General features: G+C 47.9%; 1 protein-coding gene across 1 annotated transcript in view; it reads right to left on the minus strand.

Annotated features, from left to right (window-relative positions):
* Positions 1–25,179, minus strand: part of DNAH10 (dynein axonemal heavy chain 10) — a gene marked incomplete at its 3' end in the record, with an annotated part of 64,731 nt that overhangs the window by 39,299 nt on the left and 253 nt on the right. The window contains exons 2-33 of the mRNA XM_081966538.1: positions 24,872–24,980; positions 24,243–24,358; positions 23,361–23,577; positions 22,916–23,073; positions 21,641–21,871; positions 20,305–20,495; positions 19,265–19,463; positions 18,872–19,066; positions 18,243–18,413; positions 17,199–17,375; positions 15,919–16,095; positions 14,845–15,017; positions 14,237–14,388; positions 13,202–13,366; positions 12,058–12,265; positions 11,184–11,340; positions 10,213–10,689; positions 9,470–9,628; positions 7,958–8,074; positions 7,755–7,857; positions 6,579–6,757; positions 6,067–6,278; positions 5,334–5,490; positions 4,661–4,894; positions 4,434–4,556; positions 3,316–3,549; positions 2,979–3,202; positions 2,157–2,426; positions 1,422–1,605; positions 784–918; positions 307–459; positions 8–196 (exon numbers count right to left, since the gene is read on the minus strand). Of these exons, the coding sequence (XP_081822664.1) occupies positions 8–196; positions 307–459; positions 784–918; positions 1,422–1,605; positions 2,157–2,426; positions 2,979–3,202; positions 3,316–3,549; positions 4,434–4,556; positions 4,661–4,894; positions 5,334–5,490; positions 6,067–6,278; positions 6,579–6,757; positions 7,755–7,857; positions 7,958–8,074; positions 9,470–9,628; positions 10,213–10,689; positions 11,184–11,340; positions 12,058–12,265; positions 13,202–13,366; positions 14,237–14,388; positions 14,845–15,017; positions 15,919–16,095; positions 17,199–17,375; positions 18,243–18,413; positions 18,872–19,066; positions 19,265–19,463; positions 20,305–20,495; positions 21,641–21,871; positions 22,916–23,073; positions 23,361–23,577; positions 24,243–24,358; positions 24,872–24,980 (5,946 nt within the window). The remainder of the gene's footprint in view (positions 1–7; positions 197–306; positions 460–783; positions 919–1,421; positions 1,606–2,156; positions 2,427–2,978; positions 3,203–3,315; positions 3,550–4,433; positions 4,557–4,660; positions 4,895–5,333; positions 5,491–6,066; positions 6,279–6,578; positions 6,758–7,754; positions 7,858–7,957; positions 8,075–9,469; positions 9,629–10,212; positions 10,690–11,183; positions 11,341–12,057; positions 12,266–13,201; positions 13,367–14,236; positions 14,389–14,844; positions 15,018–15,918; positions 16,096–17,198; positions 17,376–18,242; positions 18,414–18,871; positions 19,067–19,264; positions 19,464–20,304; positions 20,496–21,640; positions 21,872–22,915; positions 23,074–23,360; positions 23,578–24,242; positions 24,359–24,871; positions 24,981–25,179) is intronic.

The following is a 25,179-nucleotide window of genomic DNA, read 5'->3' on the forward strand; positions in this document are numbered from 1 at the left end:
CACTCACCTTCGCCAGGAGAAATCCCTCAGAGAACAGCATAATTTCACAAATTTGCTGCAGATCGGGGACGATGACCACCACCGGCCTGAAAAGGGCCTTTACGGATTCAGGAAGCTCCGTTCGTCCCGCGTAGCCGGGGTTCATGGTGATGAAAATGCCCATCCGAGGGTCCAGCGTGATTTCTTGCCCTTCAAACTGAAATGTTAAAACTTCAGCCGAGGGCCTCAGAGACCCCCAGACCTGGGTGTCTGGGGCCAGAATTTCACACGGGAGATTTTTTTTTTTTTAATTTGTCCCCTCTTTACCTGAAATGTTTTCAGCTGGTTCATGAGGGCGTTTCGGATCGTCTGAATCTGGGAGGAGATGACCGACAGGACGGAAGCGTCGATCCGGTTGAATTCGTCGAAGCAGCCCCATGCTCCACACTGGGCGAGGCCCGAGAAGATTTTACCCACGGCCTACAGAAGAGGATGAGGGACTGAAGATGAGATGCCTGTGGAGACTCTCAGTCATTTGAGTCCCAGTTGCCCCAAAGGTGCTATTTTTCAAAAAGGCAACTGGACTTTTCCTTGAAGAGGTTTCGGTTCTCGTCCAAGAAGCTTCTTCAGGTTCTAATGAATGGTGGGGAATTCTTCACCCAGAACTGAAGAAACTCCTTTGACGAGAAAGCACCTTTGGGTTAAGAAGAGATGGTTGCACACTGATTTTAGGTTGGCCAGCGGATTGAATTCTTACGGCCACAACATAGAAGATGGAGAAGGGGAGAAGGGTGGATTCCTGACCTTGAAGTCCATGCCTTCTCCGCAGTTGGTGACCACACAAAGCAAGCCCAAAGCTTTGGCGAGATCCTTTGTCGTCTCCGTTTTTCCGGTTCCTGCAGGACCAGCGGGAGCTCCACCCAGGTACATGGACAAGGCCTTTGAAGTTGAAAAACATGAGTAGGATGGTGGCCATTAATTCTGCCTCAATGGGACTCTGACCCTGACCCAGGAAGCAATTACTGGTTCATCTCCATAGCAAGTTTCTTGTTGAGTTACAGCTCCTGCCCTCTGCAACAGCATCCCTCCCAAAGGTTCCAATCACCCAACTTTGCAAGCCTTAAAATGAGGCTTTTGTCTCACCTTCTGAGAACAGTGATCTGTCTAAAAGACTGCATTGTTGTTGTTTTTTAACTACAATATGGTTTTCCTCCCATTAAGCAACGTTTGGGGTCGAGGGCTGTTTTTCATTTTAACCAAACTCAGTTTTGACATGCCTTAAAGATCAGAATTATAAATAAGGATGAGAAGAACAACCGGGATACTGATGGAAGACATCTTCTGCTCGTTTAGATCCTCCAAATTCAAGATCTGCTTTTTTTTTTTAAAGGGGGGGGCATTCCGGAACCAGAAGCCAATGGAAAGTCTCCTTGTTGGTTTACCTGGGTGAGGGTCAGGTATATCCTGTCTGTGAGGGGAGTGATGACCAGACGTCCGTTTAAGCCCATGTATTCGTAGCCGTAAGAAAAAGTCCCAGTGCATTGCCGGACGTTGAGTTCGTCAGGCTCACGGTCCCAGTAAAATCGCAGCTGGCTTTCCCACTCAAATTCACGGGCTTCCATAATGCTGACGAGAAAGGATGTGAAGACGATTAGAGAGCTGAGATGAAGAAAACTAACCAAATAAACATTGAGAAGAGGAACAGAAGTCAGAGGCGCTCCACATGCATTATTTTTAACACTGTAAGATTCCAGATAGTCCTCGGCTTACAACAATAATTGGAACCAGAGTCTCGGTCACTAAGCATGACTGCATTGCTTTGGGACGGCATTCCCTGCAGTCTCAGTTACTGGTTGAATTAGGCGATTCCTGCAGGGAAGCAGGGGTGCAGGGCTGGCACAGTGCAAGTGCAGAGAGGCTGCGGAAGATTGCATGGGTGGGGGGGGAAACTCACCCCAGCGACTTGCAACATTTCCTGCTGGCTTCCCCACTGATTTTCTGCAGAAGCAGCCAGGAAATATTGCAAACAGCGATCACATGAGGTTCAGAATCAACCGCAAAGGTCCTAGGATGACCGATTGTAACCACCATTTTTTCAGCGCCATCGTAACTTGGAACAATCGCGGACCAAATGGTGATAAGTTGACAGTTCCTTCCTCTCCAGGGGGGCGATTTACCTGTCTCGTACAAAGGTATCAACAATATCCCTCGCGTGGACGTCAATGATGAGAACCGTGTTGTATTTCTTCCTGTCGTTCTTGCTTAGCGGCTTGGTGATCCGGGTCACCAGTGAGTCAATCTGCTGGTGCATTTTCTTGGCGTAGACCTTCAAGGCTTGTTTCTCCCCTTTTTTAACCTTCCGGAAGACGTCTTCGACCTCCCAGGTCCACCACACCTGGTTGGCTGCCAGCACCATCATGCCCTGATACATCAGCATCCAATCAACTCTGTGGAAAAGGCGGATTTGCAAGGGTGGCAGAGATAAAGACATTTTGTCTTTGGAGCTGTAAAAATGCAGGTGTTAAAGGGAAGTATAAAATAATAAGAAGAGAATGAGGGGCTCATCTCCGTTTCAAAGCCAAAGAGCCAGCGCTATCCGAAGATGTCTCCGTTGTCATGTGGCCATCATGACTAAATGGCGAAGGCGCAGGGAGCGCTGTTCCCTTCCCACGAAAGATGGTTCCTATTTTTCTACTTGCATTTTTTAACATGCTTTCAACTGCTAGGTTGGCAAAAGCTGGAACAAGTCACGGGAGCTCACTCCGTTATGAGGCACTAGGGATTCGAACCGCCAAACTGCCGACCTTTCTGATCGACAAGCTCAGCATATTAGCCACTGAGCCACCTGCTATTGCTAAGTGCTAATAATATAGACCTCAACTGAAGTTTGGGGAGCAGACTGAAGGGCTCCAACTTTGGACTTTGGACTGTCAAGAGTCATAAAGTTCTTGGGAGGACCAACAATACTGGTGGCCTTGGAGAAGTACCCTCTCCCTCACCTGCTTCGGTCTTCGCAATACCGAAAGATGGCTTCCTTGGTGACCAGCCTGTTGGTCCTTCGCATTTCGACCAGCACAGCTGTCATCCAGTTCTCAACTCTGCCTTCCGCCGGGATGGCTTTCCGGAACTCCATCACTTCACCTTCTGCGCTAATCATGGCTGTGGCGATCTTCATTCCGCTGTCGTCCTCGTGAAACTTCAGGGCGGCTATGTTGTCGTACATCTGAAACGAGACCAGGAGGAAAGGTGATCGAACGGGTGAAGAACGCTTCCCGCTGTGGCCCAAAGGTAGAAGAAGATTTTAATTCTTCCGGGGATTTCCCCGTCATCTCCGACCTTGATCATGTGCTCTTGAACGCATAAGGGATCGCTGCTGCCGAGGATACTGAGCAGCTCGTCGTCTGAGATGAAGAAGAAACGCGGGAAAGCATTCCGCTTGGAATCCAGATAATCGTTCAAGCTCTTCTGGCATTTCTCCAGCCCGTCGCTAATGTTCTGAAGGTCGCTAAGACGATTGTGAGCTTCGCAGCACCTCTTGATCACTGGATCTTTGACCGTTTCTCCCATGATCTGCAGAGATCAGGAGGAAGGGGAGGAAGAGGCTGAAAAGCTATCAAGGAGGAATCCCATGAATGGTAAGAATATACCCCTCTTCCCTTAAAGTTGTCCAAAGCAGAACAAAAAGCAGATCAACGTTATGCTATAAAAAAGAAAATCCAAGCATTTAGGAACACGAGAATTTACAGAAACTTTCCATGAAATGCAAATCAAGAGACCATATTTATATTAAACCAGCTGATAACCCAGCATAGCTCGGGGATGTATTTATCCCAATCCTGTATTAAAGGGAGCCCTCTTGTGGAGTACTGTGAAGCCGTTACCATGGCAACTCCACTGTGCTGTACAGTAGAAGCCATTTTAAGGCACAACAGGCTGTATATTAACAGAACTTGAATCCCAAATGCACACTATCACTGTCAAAAGTACTATGACTTGACAATATAGATGTAAGTCAGTCCTTTTCATTTCAACAGCCCAGGCGTTCCGGAGTTATGCTGGAACACACACACACACAGACACCCCCCCGCAAGGAGTGTTAGGGGTTTCTTGCCCCCACAGTATTTGTCTCCAGAGGGTAAGTCATCTGTGTACCAAGTTTGGTTGAAATTGCTTGAGGCGTTCCAGAGTTATGCTGGGACAAACACACACACACACACACACACAGAGCCATTTTTATAGATGGAAGGATGGATGGATGGAATACACAAACTCCCAAATGTAACACACACACACACACATGGAGCCCATGGATAAGGTATTAAGAACCTAATTGTAGAGTTTATCTCCACCTTGACCCATAGACCTAGGGGAATAGCCCAGAAATGTTGGGTACGAGATGGGCAGCAAATAAATTTCACAGAGAGAGAGAGAGAGAGAGAGACTTAGTTACTTGCCCTTTTGAAGATTCTGTCTATGTTGTCAAATTTTTTGGCTTCCTCCGGCAGCTGGGATCTGATGTCTCCGCCGATGAAGATGCTTTCCAGATACATCCATTTTCGCTGAACGATCATCCAGATCTAGACAGATGAAACACAACATTGGCCAAGAGCAGGGAGGCTAGAGAAATGTAACCTGTCCTCCAAGAGGGACACCTGTCCACCTGGAGGAGCAGCCTCCCTACCTCAATCACTTCACCGATCAAAGAGAGGGTTTTCTCCCAGTTGTGGACGGTGGCCAAAAAAGGCGCCACAAATCTGCTTCCAGAAATACTTTGAAGGTTGACGGCGTTGTCGTCCAGGATCTGAATGATCTCATCGACGGATCCCAAAATGAAGCCCCGTTCTTGAGTCCCTTTGAAGTACCGCTGGACGGTAAATTTCATGTTCTCCCAAGTTTCAATGATTTCCTTCACTCCCTAGGAGAGAGAACAAGGACGTTCCAAGAACTTGCCTTGGTTGCTACTAAGGTAAAGGTAAAGGTTCCCCTCGCACATAGATGCTAGTCGTTCCTGACTCTAGTGGGCGGTGCTCATCTCTGTTTCAAAGCCGAAGAGCCAGCGCTGTCCGAAGACATCTCCGTGGTCATGTGGCCGGCATGACTCAACACCCAAGGCTCACGGAACGCTGTTCCCTTCCCACCAAAGGTGGCTCCTATTTTCCTACTTGCATTTTTTACGTGCTTTCGAACTGCTAGGTTGGCAGAAGCTGGGACAAGTCACGGGAGCTCAGTCCGTTACGCGGCGCGAGGGATTCGAACCGACAAGCTCAGCATCTTAGCCACTGAGCTGTCGCTTCCTTGGTTGCTACTAGAGAGGACGGAAACACAGAGAGGTGCGTGGGAGAAGACCATCTGACCTTCTCGATGCTCAGCTCTTTGACGGCGGACCCCACAATCTCGTTGATCACATCGATATATTTGTGCAGTTCCATGGCAAACATGTTCTCCAGGGTGAAGGTTTCGGTGGCCATGTCGAAAAAGGTGTTTGTCCTGGTCATCAGCTCCTTCCAGTGTCTGAAAGAAGAGGAGGAGAAAGGTCAACCCAGGTTGCTTTGCGGGTGGATTGAAGTAACCAAAGTGATTTGTGTTTTAGGGGCCCTGGGGGCTAAAACATATGAAAAACAGTTGCAGGAATATTCTTCCAATATTTGAGGGGCTGCCACAACAAAGAGAAGCTGAACCTACTTTCCAAAGCACCAGAGGGCAAGACAAAAAAAATGGACGGGAACTAGTGAAGGAGACAAGCAACATGGAACTAAGGAGAAACTTCCTGACAGTGAGGACAATCAACCAGCCGAACGAAGTCGTGGTTACTCCATCACTGGAGGTTTTAAAGAAAAAATTGGACAGCCATTTGCCAAGAATGGCAGAGGGTCTCCTGCACTAGAAGACCTCCAAGGTCCCGTCCAACTCTGTTGTTTTGTTAAAGCGTTTGGTTTTTAAGAGAGAGAAGACGGGAGGAGAAATACACCCTGGTTTTATGGATTCAACCCAGGCCACGCTTCCCAAGGTGCACGTGACTTGAAACGTCCACACTTAACGACACTTTTCATAGTTATGAACAACCCCATGGATGAGGAGAAGCCAAACCTTTCTCGCAAAGCTTCATTCTTCAAATCCAGCAGCAGAGGAATGGCTTCCTTGAAAGCTTTCATCTTCATTTCCAGGTGAAAGGCCACTGGCATGCTACGGACTTGTTTTGGTAACTTGCGAAGGGTTTTGAGATACCCTTCAATTCCTTCCTGTAACACCTGGACATTCAGGTTCACCCAGAGAGTCTGAGACCATTCCTCTTTGGCAGCCTAGAACCCGGAAAAGTCTTGTAAGAACATCTTCACATTGGCAAAGAGATCAGGAGAGAAGAGCAACAGATCAAGGACACCTGACCTCCCAAATAAAAGATTCGTTGAGATTCAGAGGTGGAATTCAGCCGGTTCTGACCGGTTCTGGAGAACCGGTAGAAGAAATTTTGAGTAGTTTGAAGAACTGGCAAATACCACCTCTGGCTGGCTCCGCCCCCATCTATTCGTTGCCTCCTGAGTCCCAGCCAATTGGCTCATTCTTCTTCTGTGACCCCTGACTGATTTTCGAAAACCGCCTACCTGCTGCAGTTTATAGATTTCGTAGATCTGCCTGAGGCCTTTCATTTCTTTTTGGATTTTGATCATGTCGGGATACATTGTGATGGGCAGGTCGAAGAGCTTTTCAGCGTTGGCCAGTTCCTGACGATTCCTCTCGTGTTTCTCCAGTTCTCTTTCAAATACCACCATCAGCTCTAACCCTGCAGGGAGCAAATAAATGCAGAAACCGGGTGAAGGATGGGAAACCTCAAGAAGAATTCGAAGAGGTGTGGTGGGGGGGGGGGAGGGCAAGGGGAGTTCTTCTACAAGATCCATGGCTGGCCTTAATGGATGAAGAAGTCACCATGTCTCAGCGAGAATATCACCAAAGGGATAGCAAGCTCCCAAATGAGAATCTCAAGACTCAAAACCTTTGATCTACCTCGGTGTTTCTGCCCTGCTTTCCAGCTGTCTGGGGTCAAGAAGCAGCAGATTTAGAATAGAATAGAATAGAATAGAATAGAATAGAATAGAACAGAACATTGGAAGGAAGAATAGAATAGAATAAGAATAGGAATGGGATGGAATAGAATAGAATAACAGAGTTGGAAGGGACCTTGGAGGTCTTCTAGCCCAATCCTCTGCCTAGGCAGGAAACCCTACACCACTTCAGACAAATGGTTATTCGATCGCTTCTTCAAGACTTCCAGTGTTGGGGCATTCACAACTTCTGGAGGCAAGTCCTTCCACTGGTTAATTGTTCTCACTGTCAGGAAATTTCTCCTCGGTTCTAAGTTGCTTCTCTCCTTGATTAGTTTCCACCCATTGCTTCTTCTCCTGCCCTCAGGTGCCTTGGAGAATAGCTTGACTCCCTCTTCTTTGGGGCAGCCCCTGAGATATTGGAAGACTGCTATCCTGTCTCCCCTAGTCCTTCTTTTCATTAAACTAGACATGCCCAGTTCCTGCAACCGTTCTTCCTGTTATGGCTTAAATTCAGGGGCCGCTCAGCGGGACAGAAGAAAAGAGATCCTGGCTTTCTCCAGTAGGACATCACCTCCAGGGCTGGAAGAGAACTCTCCTCGCTCCTCCAGCCCTCCTACCTTCTCTCAATCCACCCAGTTCCTGCTAAAGAAGGAGCGACAAAGCCCCCATCTACCGCAGTATCTCTGCCCTGCTTTCCCGCTGTCTAGGGTCAAGAAGCAGCAGCGTCTTCCTTACCTCTATCAAGATTTTCACCCACAGAACCGGGGCCCTCGGTAACAAACCGCTGGTAGAAGTCGTCGATCTCCTTGCTGTAATTTCCAATCTGCTCCCTTGTGATCTAGAGGGGGAGGGAGGCATCATAATAATCCCAGTTAGAAGGCCATTCCGGCTTCCGAACGCTCGTCTCCTTCATTTCGGAATGCGACTAACCGCGATACCTCCGTAAAAGTCTTTTTGATGCTGCCCAGGCTGTGATCGACTGTGGACGCCTCAGCATAAAGAGTCTCCCACATCAGCTTCATCTTATCCACTAGGCTTTTTTCTTCTTCTGATATCTGGAGGAGGAGGAACGAGTAGATTTCTTTTCTTTTTTTGTATATTATTTGCAGGTTTTTTTTTAAAACAACCAAGAGTTTTTTTGTGGACAGCGTAACAACCTAGTTAATGTATTTTTCACACAAGGCTCACAATAATAATACACTTGCATATACAGAATTTATATCTTCCAGCTTCTAAGCTTAATGTGCACATTGTACTTGTAATATATTCTTTTATGTGCTTATTAACTCCTAACATTTTAATATTATAGACGTCACTCAGTGTTCCACCACATTTTCAATCTCAGCTTCCTATAAACACCAATAAAACCAGTTATCAATAAGATCTAATCAGTCCCAAGATTATATCTCCAAGTCCCCTGGATTTATAGTCCTTAAAAGCTATATTTTCCCATCCTTTTAATCATAATAATCCCTTTAGATTATACCTAGTCCTGGTCTTCCATCTTCTAATCTTAATATATCCAGTATATTTATAAGAAATTCTATTATATATCTATATATGTGCTACTTGTCAGGCCTTCAAACCATATTTTCTTTTTGGATTTCAGGCTTGCCGCACTTTCTATTATTCTATTACGCATTTGTGGGAAAATGGGAAGGGGGATTATATGGAGTTGGGTGATATGTAGCCATAACCACCTTCTTTCTAGAAAGGCAAGGTCATCTTTTGTCTCTGCACCTGGGCGGAACTGGATGGGTGGAAGCTGCCAGAGTGGCAGTGGAAGATTGGACCATGGGATGGACTTATGGGTGTGGGGGCAGGATCTTGACCCTTTCAACTGGGTGGGGAAACCTGGAAGCTTTCAGATTTGGACTCTTTTAATAAATTGGATTTTTGAGGAATCTTTTGCCTCTGATTTACTTTTGGATGCTATTTGGAACCCTGACATTAACCCAAATCTGACACTACTATTTTCCCAATTTAAACTTTCTACTTATTACTATTGGTTTTCAATGTTGTTTACTATATTGCAAAATATCATATCTCTATCCATCATCTCTCAGCCTTTTTAGAATTTCGTTGTTTATGGATTGAGAAGGTTTCCTTAGAAGGCTCAGAGATTTAAGCTGTTTAGGGAAAATTTGTGGGATTGCATGGCTGAGGACAGCTGGGGAGCTTCTCTTAAAACAGGGGTGTCCAAACTTGGGAACTTTAAGACTTGTGGACTTCAACTCCCAGAATTCCCCAGCCAGCAATGCTGGCTGGGGAATTCTGGGAGTTGAAGTCCACAAGTCTTAAAGTTCCCAAGTTTGGACACCCCTGTCTTAAAAGCTTCCCTAGAGAGCTCTTAGAGGTCACCCAACCACACCGATTTTTCCCTCCCTCCATGCTGGACCCTCAGTCTGGTAGGTATCTCGGCATCTTTGACACCACGCAGTGAAACTTACAACAATGTTGTACATGGCCAAGGTCCGGTATCTCTCTTGGATATCCAAATACTTGAGTTCCACTTCTAGAGATATCTGTTTGATCTCGGCTATGGTGCCCAGGACGAATTTGAGATCTTCCAAAGTACTGGGGGTAGTCTTCAGATTGTGCGATAATCTCTGGAAAGCATATTCATTGGCTCATTAATTCACGCAAACATTGCAAAGAACCATTTGGCTAAAATCAACTTGCAAAGCATCCCTGGACTGCTCTCGAGTTGCCATAGGCAAGGGGGATGGGAAAACGGCGAAGCAGCACGGCAGCCAAAAACAAAAGCACATTCCAGACATATCTCTCTCAAGGCTGTCTCCCAGGGTTACCCACAGCGGCCGGAGGGAAGTGATCTCTACAACCTGTGAAAGTGCTCCATTGGCGAATGTGACTGATGACACACCCGGGGGGGCGGGAGGGGACATGGTGAGAGCTGGGACATAAATTACGTGGGGTCAGAGCTGGGTATGTGGCGACATGTTGCTCCTAATAAAGAACTGGATTTCTTTTGAAGCTTGGCTTGAGGCTCATGATTTAATTAGGGCATCCGGTTGGAACCCTGACACGGGTCTTAAAATCACCAAGGTTGGGCAGCCCTGGCCTAGATCTTGGACTCAAAAGATAAGATATGCTTGATCTTTTCTCCATCCATTCCTCTGTCCTCGCCAGGTATGGTAGGACCAAGGTGAGCACCCCAGCTGGAGAAACCTACCTCAATGTTTTCTTGGAGACTGTAGAGCACCTCTTTGGCTGACTCGTTGAGTAGCTTCCCAAGAGAAGTGATCCAACCTCTGGCGTTCTCCTGGACCGTGAAGGCCAACGGGGACAGCAACAGGCGGATGCATTGCTCATCTTTGACCATGGGCTGTTGCATGACCTCCTGGGCCACCTTCATGTAGAACTGCAGCTTCTCATCAAAAACCACGCAAGGCGGCTTCTTGGCCGCAAACTTCTCCATGACGATGGCCTTGTCCAGTTTCCAGAGGGGCCGATACCGCTTCCAACGGTTCAGGTATTTGGTGAGGGAAGCCAGGAGTTTGTGCATGTTTTGCGTGATCAGGATGGCCTGCTCGATGATTGTTGGGTTCTGGGAGATGTCGCTGAAGAAGCTGAAGATGACTGGTTCGTCGTCTCCCGTTTGCTGGGGTGGGCACTCAATACAAGTGCCATGCAACCAGCGAAAAAAAAGCTGCGCGAAGACAAAGGAATATTCTCCGGCTAAGCTGAAGCTCAGCTTTGCAGGAAGGGGAAGAGGTTTATTCTCGTGTAACCAATTGTTAGCAAATTTGCCAGCTTGGGGGGGGGGGGGGAAACAAGGGACAGGTGAAAACTGAAAGTCCAGCTGAGTAGAGGAGGCCAAGTCAGTCTATAAATTGGACCTAGCCTTGAAACACCATTTCAGGCTTCAACTGGAAGACAGGACTAGAATCCAAGACCTCCACGTAAGTATTCACTGAAGAAAAGTTAGAAAGACCTAAGGAATGAATTCTAATAGTGCTCGGCTCCCTCTTTTCAGCAGGAGGCTCAGCTTCCATGGTTTTGCAATCATTCCATTTGCAATCCTTTGATTTCTCTCTCTGTCAGAACCAGCCCATAACAGGGGAGGCAGCTGGAAGCCTAGTAGGGTCTGATGCCCACATGAACCTCCCTCAAAGAGACTGAGGGTGTGTGTGTGTGTCTCACCTTGGTGGTTTCCACACAGTCTCGAATGCAGTGGACACTCATCTTCTCAATTTCCCCCATGTTCGGCTGGAGGATGATCTCGGGGGCAGACAGAATGGTCTCCGCTTGGAAGATCGGAGTGTCCCCTACCACGGCGGCGTTGAAGGACTGCAAATTCCTTCAAAGACAGGGAAACAGTCAGAGGGAACAAACCACCAGTGACCGAAGAAAAATGAGAGGGATGGGCAGACTTAATTTACCCCGAGACTATCAAGTATTTAAGGAGACGAGGACCGGGCAGCAGAAGCAAAGGATAGCCAGTGACTTAAAGCCAGCCATCAACAGCCAGCTATTCAGATTGTTGGACAAGCAGGGACAAAAACAGCCAGCTACTAAGATTGTTGGACGAGCAGGGCAAAAACAGCCAGCTACTAAAATTGTTGGATGAGCAGAACAAAAAGAGCCAGCTATTAAGATTGTCAGAAGAGCAGGGACAAAAACAGCCAGCTACTAAGATTGTTGGATCAGCAGGGACAAAAACAGCCAGCTATTAAGATTGTTGGATGAACAGGGACAAAAACAGCCAGGGAAGTGATTGAAGCCTGGGAAATGGACCCCTCGTCTGTCAACAGGAACGTTGATTTACCACCAGCCTATCAAGTACTTAGAAAGTGAGGACTGGGTAGCACAAGCAAACCATTTAAAAGCCAGCACATCCCAATCAACATCTAAAAAGCCACAGGCAACAGGCACTATAAATACCACGCACAGAACAGCCCACACTCTGCTAGAGAGAAGTTCCCTGAGGATGGGATCCAGCACGAGTTGGAAAACTCAGAAGGTGAAACCTTTGGTCCCGGTGTGGCCCACCCCGGATTGGATCCTGCGGACTTACTTCAGAACCAAGTTGGTCAGGCTTTGATAGATTTTTTTCTCCCAGTAGGCGTAATACGGCACGAGCCGCGAGGCTTTCCCGGTGTTGGTGTTCACCACCAGGCCTTCCATCTTGGTCAGCAGGGGCCCCACCGAGGTGTACTTGCGGACCAAGTGCTCCATGTCCCTGGCTCGTTCGCGCTTGATAAACTCGAAGTAATCCTTCACACCTGTCCAGGTGAGGAGACCAAAGGAAAGTTGAGGTGGGAACGGCTAACGAGGGTGTTGAACAACAATTCACGAGAAAGGTTTGCAAAGTGCCCTTTGGAAAGCTTCCCACCACCCCACAGTTCACGCTTCAGGTGTTCCCGGGGAATATTTCATACAATCTAGCCTTTGAGATTCTTCGACTTATAACTGGTGGCTTAGTGAAAACTGACTCCCCCCACCCCCCCAAGGGATTTCCAGCCTGGCTTTGAAGCTCCCTGCAGTCACGTGACCACATTTAAGGTGCTCCGAAACTGGCCTGCATGGATGACCACATGCAGCCTTCCGTGGTCAAGTGACGGCATTTTAAGGTATTTTTGCACATAGCGAACAACTGCTTCGCCATCACGGCGTTCATTGAACGACTGCTGTAAAAGGCCGTAAAATAAGGCGAGTCGCATGGACAATCTGATTTATTTATTTAGTTAGTGACCCCGTAATCCCTTGCCTTGGGGTGGAGTCGGGGGCAACTGAATGGAGCTGAGTGTTTATTGGCCAGATGCCCTTCCTATCGCCAGTACTGAGTTTTTGTTCAGCAGATATATATTCTCATTGTGCCCAGAGAGAGAAATAGATGCCTCTACCTAGGATCGAACTCACAGACTCTTGACTGTGAGACGAGAGCTTCACCTCTAGGCCACTGCACCACTCATGGATGACCTGCTTTATGACTGTCACGATTTACAACTACCTGTCCGTTCATCTCCCTGGTTCAACTCAACTGGGGGCCACACAGTTCAGAAGGGTACAGTTTTGTAAAACGGCTCCTATTTAGGCCGTTCAGTTTCCCCCCACGAACTGAACCAGCCACAGTGGTTACAACCACCTCTGACCTCACGGGAAATATGGCTTCACCTGGCTAGGAAATGAGCAAAAGGAACAAAGAATTAGCCACGTACCTGGGAGATGACCGTCTCCTTTCGAAGGGGGGCTTTTGAACAGGTTGGCTGATTCGATCAATAAAAGTTTGTTATTGATGTCTTCGGCATTCTTGTGGATCTGATGCACGAGGGATTCGAACTTCCCAATGGCCTGGGTGCACCGTATAATATAGTCACCGATCCCTGGGAAATAAAAAGTCATTTGATCAAGTCTCCAGACCCTACGCAGGCGCGTGCGGGCTGGAGTGTTACCTGCGTGTGACAACTAACAACTAAGTGGATAAGAGAGTCAAAAGGGACCTTGGAGGTCTTCCAGTCCAACCCCTGCTCAAGCAGATTAGCGTTTTAGATTTTAAGAGAGCTGACTTCCACAAGCTAAGGAAGAGACTAAGAAGGATTCCATGGATGGATATGGAAAAGGAAAGGAAAAATAATTCAAGTCTCTTTGAAAACCCTGAAAAATGAAATCGTCAGCGTTCTGATAGATGTCCTAATTAAATCATGAGCCTCCAGCTTTGACCCCATGTAATTTACGGCCCAATTATGACCCTGTTTTCCCCATCCCACCCAGGGTATGTCATAAATCACATTTTCCAACAGAGCACTTTCGTGGGCAGTAGAGATCACTCCCTCCTCCAGCTGCTATGGGTAACCTGGGATATAGCCTTGAGAGAGATAAGTCCGGAATGTGCTTCTGTCTTTTGCTGCCATTTCATCGGTTTCCCGTCCCCACTTTCCTATGGCAACTCGAGAGCAGGCCAGGGATGCTTTGCGAGTTGACAGAAACAACGAAGGACCAAGGAAAAACAATACGACAAGGAACAAAAAGAGACCACGCTGACTCAGCCTTTCATCATTCTGAGATTGTTGGGGTCAATGCGCTGACTCTATAAAATGCTTAGAGAGGGCTGGAAAACCCTGTGAAGCAGAGTGAAAACAGAGACGCTCACTCACAAGGGTAACTGAGAATTTAAGACCAGAAAGTCAAAATTTTTGGTATATTTGAACGGGAGATCCTCCCCTTCCCTGGGCTTACTCAGTGAAGTAGATTACCTAAAGAGTTCCAGTTGAGTCTTTTGTAACCGGATCGGAAAACCCGCCACAGGTCTTGCATGTGCTCATCCAGAAGCTGCATCTCAGCTTCGTTCAAGGTTGCTACTAATTTGTGGTAGTGGTCCAGCATCTGCTTGATGCTATCTGTGTAGCTGAGACACCAAGGGGACATCGAAGAATTTAGACTTCCGAACTGGGAGATTCCCGAGATGGTTTTTTTTTTTAGCTAACTCCTAGAAAACTATAGGTAGTCCTCAACTTACGACCACAAGGGCCCCTTGGAAAATTTCCGCTGCTAAGTGAGATGGTTGCGAAGTTAATTTTGGCCCATTTTGCAACTTTTCTTGCTAACGGTATTAACACGGTTATAAGGTATATGCCTAGCTTCCCCCTTGATTTTCCTTGTCAAAAGGTCGCAAAAGGGGATCATGTGACCCTGGGACGCTGCAACCGTCATAAGTACATGTCAGTTGCCGAGTACCTTTCCTCGTATGCTTTAGCCCCCAGCCCCCCAATCATCTTTGTTGATCAAGTGGTTTTAAGAGAATGGCAGAGCTGCCCCGTCATGAGGCCAAGCCTCCAAACCCCTCTGAGCCCTCCATCCTTACCGCAGAAATTTGTCTTCCTGCAAAGCCACATTCCTCGCGATTTCAGGCACAGGGAACCCCAGGTGCTCCATGTACTTGGTTTCGTTGATGATCTCCCGAAGGACAGGTGAAAAGTTGACCACGAAACGTGTCGCCTTCTCGGTGGTGCTCTCCAAGTCGTCCGAACGCACACTCTGCGAGGGAGAAGATCGACCATCGCCGGGGTTAAGGCTGGCCAGTTAAAATGACACCCAGGAGAAGAGATGGAATCCGTGCGAGGGACGGATGAAAAGTCTTCTTTCAATCGGAAGAGAGCTGGAAAGGACCTTGGAGGTCTTCTAGTCCAACCCCCTGCTCAAGCAGGGGACCCTATACCCGTGATGGTGAACCTATGGCACGCGTGCCGGAGGTGGCATGCAGAGCCCTCTCTGTGGGAACACACTCCATCATCAGCTGCTCTTCTGGTTTAAAAAACAGGCCATATTTGGGGGAGTTTTTTGAGCCATTTTGGGGTTGTTTTCAGGCTGAAAAACGGCTTGATAATGGCCCCAAAACAGTCTGAAAACAGCCCCAAAATGGCCTGAAACATGCCCAAAAAACAGGCATGCGCACACCAGCCAGCTTGTCCTCAGGTCTCCGGTGCTTCAGCGCATGCACATGCTCACGCATGGACGCATGTTCCGGTTTGGAACATGGACCAATGGCTGTCCAGTTCTTTTTCTTTTATCTTCAGTGTTAGTCTATCCATTTCTGCAGAGTCAAATATTTTTTTTAATTATATCTTCTTCTGTAGGTGCCTCCTTGTTTTTCCAGTGTTGTACAAACACACTTCTTGCCGCTGTCAAAACGTGTCATATTAAATATACATTCCCTTTATCTTATTTTTTTTCTGTTATTATGCCGAATTAAAAAAAAATACTTCTGGCTTATAATCTATATGGTGCCTTGGCATTTTTTTCTAAACCACATATGCACTTTCGTCCAAAAGCAAAAAAAAAAGAATTAGGTCTACGTGACATTGATGTAAGTGATATCTCTCTCCCTCCCTGGGGAGACACACAAGAGAGTTGATTCTCCAGGAAGAATTCCACTGACCTGTTCGGGAGCATCTGGGCTCGTCTGAATGACCACCCCAGTTGGATGAACTCTAGCCAGGAGGGTCTTCTTCAACAGAACAGGAAGTCTTTCTTCCGTGATGTTCCTCCACTGGTCGTACTTCACGTCTTCGTATTCTTTCATCCTCTTTGCCACCTCGAGGTATTTTTGCTTCACCTGAAACAGACATGAATAAATTAGAGCAGGGGGGTCAAACTCGATTTCACTGAGGGTTGTGTTTGACCTCGGGAGGGGCGTGGCCAGCTCGATGTCACTCAGGTCAGGGGCACCTGTACTACTTCCCTGACACCCTCCCTCCCTCATTATAACCTTCCTTGCTTCCTTCTCCTTCCTTCTTCCTTCCCCATTTTCCTTCTTTTTCCTTCCTTGTTCTCTTCCCACCTTTCCTTCTTTTTCTTTTTCTTTCCCTTTCTCCTTTCCTGTCCCTTCTTGCATGCTCAAATGGAGCTTGGGCTCTGTTTTTGCAAGCAGAGGCACCGTGGGCCGGTCCTTTGCTGTTTCCAGGCCAGATGTAAGCACCCTGCGGGGAAGAATTCAGCCTGTGGGTCTTGAGTTTGACACCCCTGAACTAGAGGGATCTTTCTCCAGTTCTTGCCTCTTTCCCCACCAATATTTGGGTGTTCGAGGCACTCCCAAAATGGGGGTGGAGCGATTGCAGGTGTCCAGCCTAAAAGTCCATATAGCCTGCTCTTTGATCCCAAAGAAACAGATGCTTTTAAAAAATTGCTCTACCTTCAAGGTCGAGGCCAAACCTTAAGAGTTGTCCGTCTACTCAAGAGCAAAACCCAAATACTTCTTATTTATAACTTGCAGGTAGTGTTCGACTTACAACTACTCAATTTAGTGACCATTCAAAATGGCAGTGGCACTGCAAAATGGGAGTTATGACTGGTCCTCGCACTTACGAACTGCAGCACCATCCCCCATGGCCACCGGATCAAAATTGGGGCGCACTGCAACTGCCATGTATTTACGACGGTTGCACTGTCTTGAGGTCACGTGATCGCCCTTAAACTTTCCCAGCTGGCTTCCGACAAGCAAAGTCCAAGAGGGAGGAAGCCAGATTTGCTTAATGACCGCTCGATTCAATGGCAGAGATTTGGTTACCAACCACGGGGGGGGGGAGGGGGGAGAGAAGAATCCTAAAATCAGGGAGCCTCCCTTAGCAACGGCCTTATTTACTCATGGAAACTCTGGTTCCCCCAAATTGGGGTGGTAAGTCGAGGACGTAAGCCGGGTAGCAAAGGATTCCAACTCGCCTCCTTTCCACGTTCGCTCGCCAGCAGTTCTTCCACTTCCTGGAACCGAATGATGGTGTGCTTGATGCGGTAGAAGAGAGAGCGTGCCCAGTAAATGGCTCCGGCCATCGGAGGGTGGTTCTTGCACAACGGAGGGCTGGTGAGGTTGTTGACGAAAATGCCGTTCACGATCTCAAGCTGTTGGGGAAGAGCACGAGGGGGAGAAGCTACGCGACCAGTGATGGGATTCAGCCGGTTCGCACCTAGTTGGGAGAACCGGTTGTTAACTTTCTAAGCCGTTGGGAGAACCGGTGGCTGGAAGAAATCTCCTTTTGGTTTTTTTCCCCACTTTACAGGGCTAATCCTGTAAGGAAGGCAGGAAGGAAACATTCCGGATTCCTCTTTGTCCTTTATTCTCAATGTCAACCTATTCATTTCTGCACAATCTAATATATTCTCTATTCTCTCTCCTCCTGATGGGATTTTGCCTGCTTTCCAATTTTGTGCAAATGCAGTTCTAGCTGCTGTTATTATTTGTACAGTCAGATATGAGTCTTCTTTAGTATATTTCTCTGGTAGAATAAGAATATCTCTGGCTTAAATTCTATGGGCTGGTGTATCATTTTCTCTAACCATGATTGCATTTTAACCCAATAGCCTTTTGCGTCTCTACATGTCCACCACATAGGGTAATATGTTCCTGGCAATTGGTGGCATTTCCAACGTTTAGCTGATTTATCCTTAAACATGATGGTTAACCTTTTTGTCGTCGCATGACGAAAGCGCGTGCAACAAGGCGACAGTGTGCACCTGCATGCATGCACCCATAATGCAACGCACATGACACCCCTTGTGATTTTGGGCCTGACCACGATGCTCCGCCCACTCAGCTGGTCATCAGGGAACTGGTTGTTCAATTATTTGAATCCCACCACTGGCTACGCCGTCAGCATGTTATCCTTTGACTCTGACGGCCTGGGCCGACTCGGCTGCCACAACCCCGACAATGGTGGTTCTGCAGAGTTCGTTCACGGGATGGGGGGGGGGAACCCCACGCGGAATCACCTCCTTGCAATACTGCGCCAGGATGTCATTGAATTTCATCATCATCTGCTTGTTGATGGCCTCCCGGGAACGGATGTGCTTGAAGTTCAACAGCATGTCGAAGGCGGCTTCTGCGGAGCGGAGGGTCTTGAAGGACTCGTCGATGAAGTTCTTGGCTTCTTTCTCAATGTCCTGGAAGCCAAGGAGGAAGAGTTCAGAAGAACAGAAATAAGGCAGATAAAGAGGGGGGGGGAAGGAGGAGCAAGAAGAGGAGAAGGAGAGGCAGGAGGAGAGGCAGGAGGAGGAGAAGAAATAAGAATAAGAAGAGGAGGAAAGAGGAAGAGGAGGAAAGGAAGGAGGAGGAGGAGCAGGAGGAGAAGAAGAAATAAGAATAAGAACAAGAGGAGGAGGAAAAGGAGGAGGGCGATGAGGACGACGAGGAGGAGAGGGAGGAGGAGGAAGAGAAGAAGGAGAAGGAGAAGAAGTAAGTATAAGAAGAGGAGGAGGAGGAGGAAAGGAAGGAGGAGGAGCAGAAGGAGAGGAAATAACAATAAGAACAAGAATAAGAAGAGGAGGAGGGGGATTAGGAGAAGAAATAAGAATAAGAGGAGGAGGAGGAGGAGGATCAAAACAATACTTCTGCTACTTACAACAACCTCCAGCTTGAACTCCTCCATCACCGCCTTCCACTGGTTTATAGATCTGAGGTTGAACGGGTCAAAGGTCAGAACTTCCATCGGGCTGACCAGACTGTCTACTCGGTACAAGACTTCGTCGATACGCTTGGGGTCTCCCGTCACAGCTTTCAGTTCAGGCCCAAAGATGTTGTAAAATTCCTCCATGACCTGTTGGGTAAAGAGCAGGGGTGGTGGGGGAATCTTGGGCCTTTGGCTCAGGAATTGTGGGAGTTGAAGTCCACAGGTCACAAAAGGGCCATGGATGGAGGTGTGTGTGTGCGAGAGAGAGATTTTCAGGGATCCCTTTGGGGAAATTTATTTGCCTTATGCAATTTTTTCTCCTGACATCTTTGCACCTGTTATTACCTGCAACACGTTGTAGAGATCCTGACAGATAAAAGCCATGTAGTCCGTCTTCTCAAAGAGTCGCTTCCGGTCGAATTCCCACCGAGCGTCTCTTCCCGACGCTTCGATTTTGGCCCGGATGTCAAAGTACGATTCCTTCCAGATTTCAAGAGTTCGCTTAGCTTCCACCATCTTGATTTTTGCCAGCTGCCTGTCTTCTCTGGAGTCCCGTCAAAGAACAAAAGGGGAAGAAAGGGGGGAAAAAAACATATTTGGTGCAGAAAGATAGAGAAGAGAATCTAATATCCTGGTTGGTTTGAACGTTAGGGAGCTAAAATGTTTCATCCTAGATTAAAAACACTTAAATGTTGGGTCAGACATTTAAGAGAGGCCACATTGACTTAATAACCACGTCATTCGCCTAAAGAACTGCACAGATTTATTTAACAACCATGGCCATAAATGGGGGAATGACTCAATTAACAATTGTTTTGCTGAGGGATTAAAATTCTGGTCCCAATTGTTGGTGTAAATCGGCAACCTTAAACACTCAAAGAGCCATAAAGGTCCTAACCGGAAGTCCCCCGTTCAATTCTGGAGCCGAATAGAAGTCCAGTTCCCCCACCACCATAGAGTCTCCTCCTAGCATGGCATCCTTTTTCCTCTGCTGACCCGAAGTCCAGTTCCCCCCCTCATAGAGTCTACTCCTAGCACGGCGTACTTTTTCCTCTGCCAACCAGAAGTCCGGTTCCCCCACCATAGAGTCTCCTCCTAGAATGGCATCCTTTTTCCTCTGCCAATCGGAAGTCCGGTTCCCCCACCATAGAGTCTCCTCCTAGCACGGTGTCCTTTTTCCTCTACCTGTCCTAACCGAAAGCCCTATCAATTGTGGAGCCGACTAGTGACAGGGAGTCACAGCAGAGGGATGAAAGAGCCACATGCGGCTCCGGAGCCACAGGTTGCTGCTCCCTCATGTAACTCAATGACTGCTTGCATTGCATCCTTTGGGCAATCAAGATCCTGAGAACCAAGACAAGGAGGAGAAGGATCTGTCCCCTTACTTGAACAAAGTCCGCAGGTCCACGACTTTGCAGACCCTCGCCGAGATCTCCCAGGCGATCCGTTCCATGAGAGGGATCATCCGCTCGTCCTTGTTGTAATGCCGCGAAATGATCCAGACCATCCGCAAAGCATTCATCAGGGAAGGGATGGTATCCAAGACCACGTTGAACCCGGTGCCGTGGGTTAAATTCTGCCCGGGAAGCGGAGGGAGGAGGAGGAGGGGGAAAGCCCATATTACAATTCATATCGCACCCAGGGAAGACCAAGGGAGAAAGGAAAAGAAGGGTATGGGGTCAGGGAGGGGTGTCACCTAGAACCCCCAAACGTTCATGGCTCGCCAAGCTTTTCAGATAACACGCTCTAGAGCCGTGATGGCAAACCTATGGCACATGTGCCAGACGTGGCACACAGAGGCCTCTCTGTGGGCACGTGCGCAGTCGCCAGCTGCTCTTCCGGTTTCTGGCGCGCACATCTGTTTTCCGAGCTGTTTTCAGGCCCAGTGACACTGCCACTCAATTGGGAGGAGGGGGGCCTTGGAGTCAATTTATTGGCAGTGCCTGTGACAATTGATATTTTACAACTGGTTTCCTGGGGCCGAAAGGCTTCAGATCCCATCACCTTTTGGGGAATGTTTATGATGGCCACGTGGGATGTTTTACTTTAACGAAAGATAGCCATGTGAATGTATGTTTATTCGGCTCTCAGGGCAGCTGATAAAGGAAACGTCTTCACACTTGTGTATTGGCTAGAATCTGCATTCTAACAAAGAGGAGGGGGTCACTATTACTTTAATTCTACTTGCACTGCCTAAAGGGATTCAGATGTTGCTTTGCCTTTTAACGGCTTCCATTCTTCTTAATTAAAGGTTCCTTTTGAAATACTCCATTTCAAGAGTCTTCACTTTCTTAAGTTAGGAGAGGACCCCTTACAAGGCCCTTTTCCGGGCCATTTTAAGACCATTTTTGAGCTATTTTCTGGGCTGTTTTTCAGGCCGTTTTTGTCCCGAGAACAGCCTGAAAATGGCCAAAAAACAAGTGTGCACACTGGCCAGCTGGTCGCATCTGAGAAGCTTCTTTGGCTCTGAAGAAGAAATGAACTGATAACTGGAGAAGCTTCTCAGATGAGAAGCGAAACGTCTTCAAAAGAAAAAGCAGAAGGTCCAGTTGCCTCTTGAAAAAAGCACCTCTGGGATAACCGTGGCTCGTTTTTGTGTGGAAGCAACAGCAGATGATGTTCACTGACCCAGGAGAACCTTTAGGGCACCTTGCTCACCCAACCTCACCGTTGAGCCGAATAAACATACATTCACATGGTACCTTTGGAACCAAGAGATACCTTCAGATGTCGCTCCAGAGTGGAAAGAAACCTGACGTTGTCCACCGCTTCCACGTGATGTTTGGAGAGTTCGGCGACAACCACCTGCAAGTTGTCCACGACCCCTGTGTTGGCAATTTCAAGCACCTGAAGGACCTTCTTGACCGTGGGCAGCTTCACCTGCTCTGTCAGGGCACTCAGGGTGGCGTTCCTCTCCCGCCAGAGATCGATCTCCGCAAGTGGACCGTTCCCCTGCAGGACGAGGAAAGGAAGACCGGATATCCTGAACGAGTCTCTGGACCTTCATCATTAGAGGAGCTGGGCTGTTGGCTTTCAGTGGGGCTCATGGAATGAAATGTAGCAAAATAATGGAGGACACCTCGAGGCTGTATCACTGTTGTGTGCCCCGCCAGTGGCCAGTGGTGTTGGCAGCAGATTCAGACAGTGAGGAGGGTTGTGGAGGAAGCTGGGCCAGTCCTGGAATCTGAGGAAGGCTCAGATGAGGGCTCTGTGTCGGAGGCAGAGAGGGGGCCAGGGCCATCTGACAGTTATCAGCTGCCTTCAGTGTCAGACATCAGTGAGGCAGAAGAACAGCTGGAGCCTGTTCCCAGTGGGTGCATGCACAGAGCTGCCAGACAAAAGGAACAGCTAAAGAACAGGGGTCGATTGGGAGTAAGGCCAGAGGTGGACGATGAATGGCCCCTCCCAGAGGAAATAGAAGAGGAGCGAAAGGGGAGTGGAGTTTGCAGGAGACAATCAGTTCGCTTAATTGGTTTGTGACTCTCCGAGACTCTTTGTCAAGTTTTGCAGATATCAGCCTGGCAGCTCTCCAAGACAGATAAGGTCTGTGACCATAAATCCTCCCTTGAAAGACTTTGCTGGATGTGAATGAGAGGAATTGTCGGGACAAGGAGTCTGCTTCGTGGTTTGGGGAAGCCTTGGTCAGAATACTGCTAGACCAGGCTTGGGCAACTATGACCTGTGGACTTTGACTCCCAGAATTCCTGAGTCAGCATGAGGATGGCTGCCTCGGGAATTGTGGGAGCTGAAGTCCACAAGTTATAAAGGGGCCACAGTTGCCCAACCCTGCGATAGACATTCTTGAAAGAACGGATCAAATGGAAGTCCTAGGCATCAAGACAACTTTGGAACTGTCCCAACAGAGAAGACTTTTCCCTTTACTCCTTTGTCATGTTGAAGGACCTGTAAAAAGATTCGTGAACTCATTGCTGGAAAAGGCCAACGTTTAGGGAAGACGGGGCTGTAAAAATGGGAGGCCATCTTGGACCCCATTACCTGAGGGACTTTTCTCTGGAGCTCTTCGTTTGCAGAAGCAATCAACACGAGCCAACCATTTGCAAGGTTTTCCAATGTTTCAACCACCTCCGTGTCGCTCGCCAGTTCATTCGCGTCCCCTTCTATGCTTAATGTCGGCATATCTAACTTAATTTCCCCTGTTGGGAAGAAGAAGAAGGACGAGGACGAGGAGGAGGAGGAGGAGAAGGAAGAGAAGAAGAGGAGGAGGAGAAGAAGAGGAGGAGGAGGTGGAGGAGAAGGTGGCGGCAGTTAAGCATCCTGTGTTGTCTCTGGTGCAAAGGGAGCACCTCACTCAGGCTGATGGGTGTCCATCTCGGTTGGGCCCACAGCACCCAGAGAGTTGTAGCATCACTTCTCGTTTTTTTGGAGATGCTCCAGTTGGAGAGGGCAAGTTGTAGGTGGTCCCCCAAGTCCCCACATTCACCTTCGATCTGCTGGATGGTCCTCTGAATGTGACTCAGGAATTTCTGCATGCTCATCAAGAACTCGTTCCTTAGATTGTGATAACTGTCAAACACCAGCGTCTTCTTCAGCCCCTTTTGAGCAAGCTGTAAATCTTCCCCCTCGGCTTTCTCAGACTCCGCATGCGTACTGATCTCCTCCAAGCCATACTGGTTGTGGGACATGGCGGGAAGATAGACCTGCAACAACATCATAATTTTTACAACTTTCGACTCCTTTCGCTGGAGGCCACCAACTCTCCACCTTCTCCCCTCTCTAAATTCAGGTATGGCATCTGCACAGCCCTCCCAACTTCTGCAGCTTCCAGCAGCAGCAGCAGCAGCAGAACCCAACAGCAAGGGACGCTGGGAGTCGTACTCCGGCAACATCTGGAGAAGCTCTTTAGGTCTGCTGCTAGTTGCCAATAAAGGGCAGTATAGAAGAGAAGTTTCTGTTCTCCGGATGTTTCTTTATCTGAGCCTAAAAAGTGACCTCTTTAGAGAAATGTAGTATAGGGGGTGACCAGGCTGAGCCTGAGAGAGGGAATCAAAGGTCATCAGTCCTGGAATCCCTTCACGCTCACAAAAGTTTTAAGTCCAGCCCACCTTCAATTCCATTGACTCTTTATCTACCGCCAATGTGCTTTGACTGTTAGTAGCTCAGATTCTTGTAGAGAGCTTGCTCTTGCAATAAATCTTTATCCTCATTGGAGCTGCCTGGATTTTCTTTATTTCTCTGGCGCCTGACATAGGAATCCTGAACTATACAGACAAGGCCGCCCACATCCTCAACCTCAGTACCTGAGACTCCTACGAAGCCGCCATGAAGGCCTGAGACTAAAACCCAACCGACTAAAGCCTCTCACCAGGGCCAAGATCTGTTTGAGCATCAACAGAGTGTTGTTGTTCAGGATGCCGTATTCCAAAACTTCGGGCAAAACGTCCTTAGCTTCGTCCAAGTCGTTGGGTTCCGACACCGTTTCTGGCGAAAGAGGAGAAAGATTCCTGAGTGGATTCCTAACGCCCAGATACCTCATGCCTACATTCCAAGGAAGCCATGGACGAGCAAACGCCTGGGAAGTTCATAAAATCTGCATGTTGGAATGCCTTCCCTCTCTTTGTCCATGGAGAAACAGCCCAGGAAGAGAGCAAGCTGGTTACTTATAGCTGGCGTGTTAGCCTGGGAAACAAACAACCATTCCACAGCCTGAGACTCTAATCCCTTTTGAGCCTCTTTTTCCACTCCTTATACAGCTCTGGGCTATGTAGTCTCTTATCTGACCATTCCCAGGTTCTTCACCCCATCTTCCACTATCTTTCTCACACGCCAATTACAGAAGTTTAGCTTCAGGATCATTGAATTGTATACTGATGGGGGGGACTTTATTAAGGAGAGAAACATAATTAAGGGACGAATATTTCATTTGTCAAGGGACGTGCGGTCCTGACGCTCCGTTTTGCTCCAGGACTTCTTCCTTTCCAAAGCTTAAAATACCTGCCGTCTCTCTCAGGAAGAAGACCATGTCACTCTCTACAAAGTCTTCTGGGATATCGTTCACCGCCATGTGGTAATAGAGATTATAAATTTCTTGCTTCACCATTTTCTGAAATGGAGAGAGAGACCCAATGGCTGTGTGCTTGGAAAGAAAACCAAGCACACATTCCAAATTTTGATTTGCCCAGAAGATGCACTCGAGGAACCCACCAAAAAACAATGGTTGGAGTTCGGAGTAGAACTGTTCTTGGCACAAAATTGTGAACGGTGTCACTTTTGAGCTGCTTTTCCCATCTGCCCATTTTCAT

The sequence above is a fragment of the Natrix helvetica genome (genome assembly GCF_964273705.1).
Source record: "Natrix helvetica genome assembly, chromosome: 14".
NCBI classification, from domain to species: Eukaryota; Metazoa; Chordata; class Lepidosauria; order Squamata; family Natricidae; genus Natrix; species Natrix helvetica.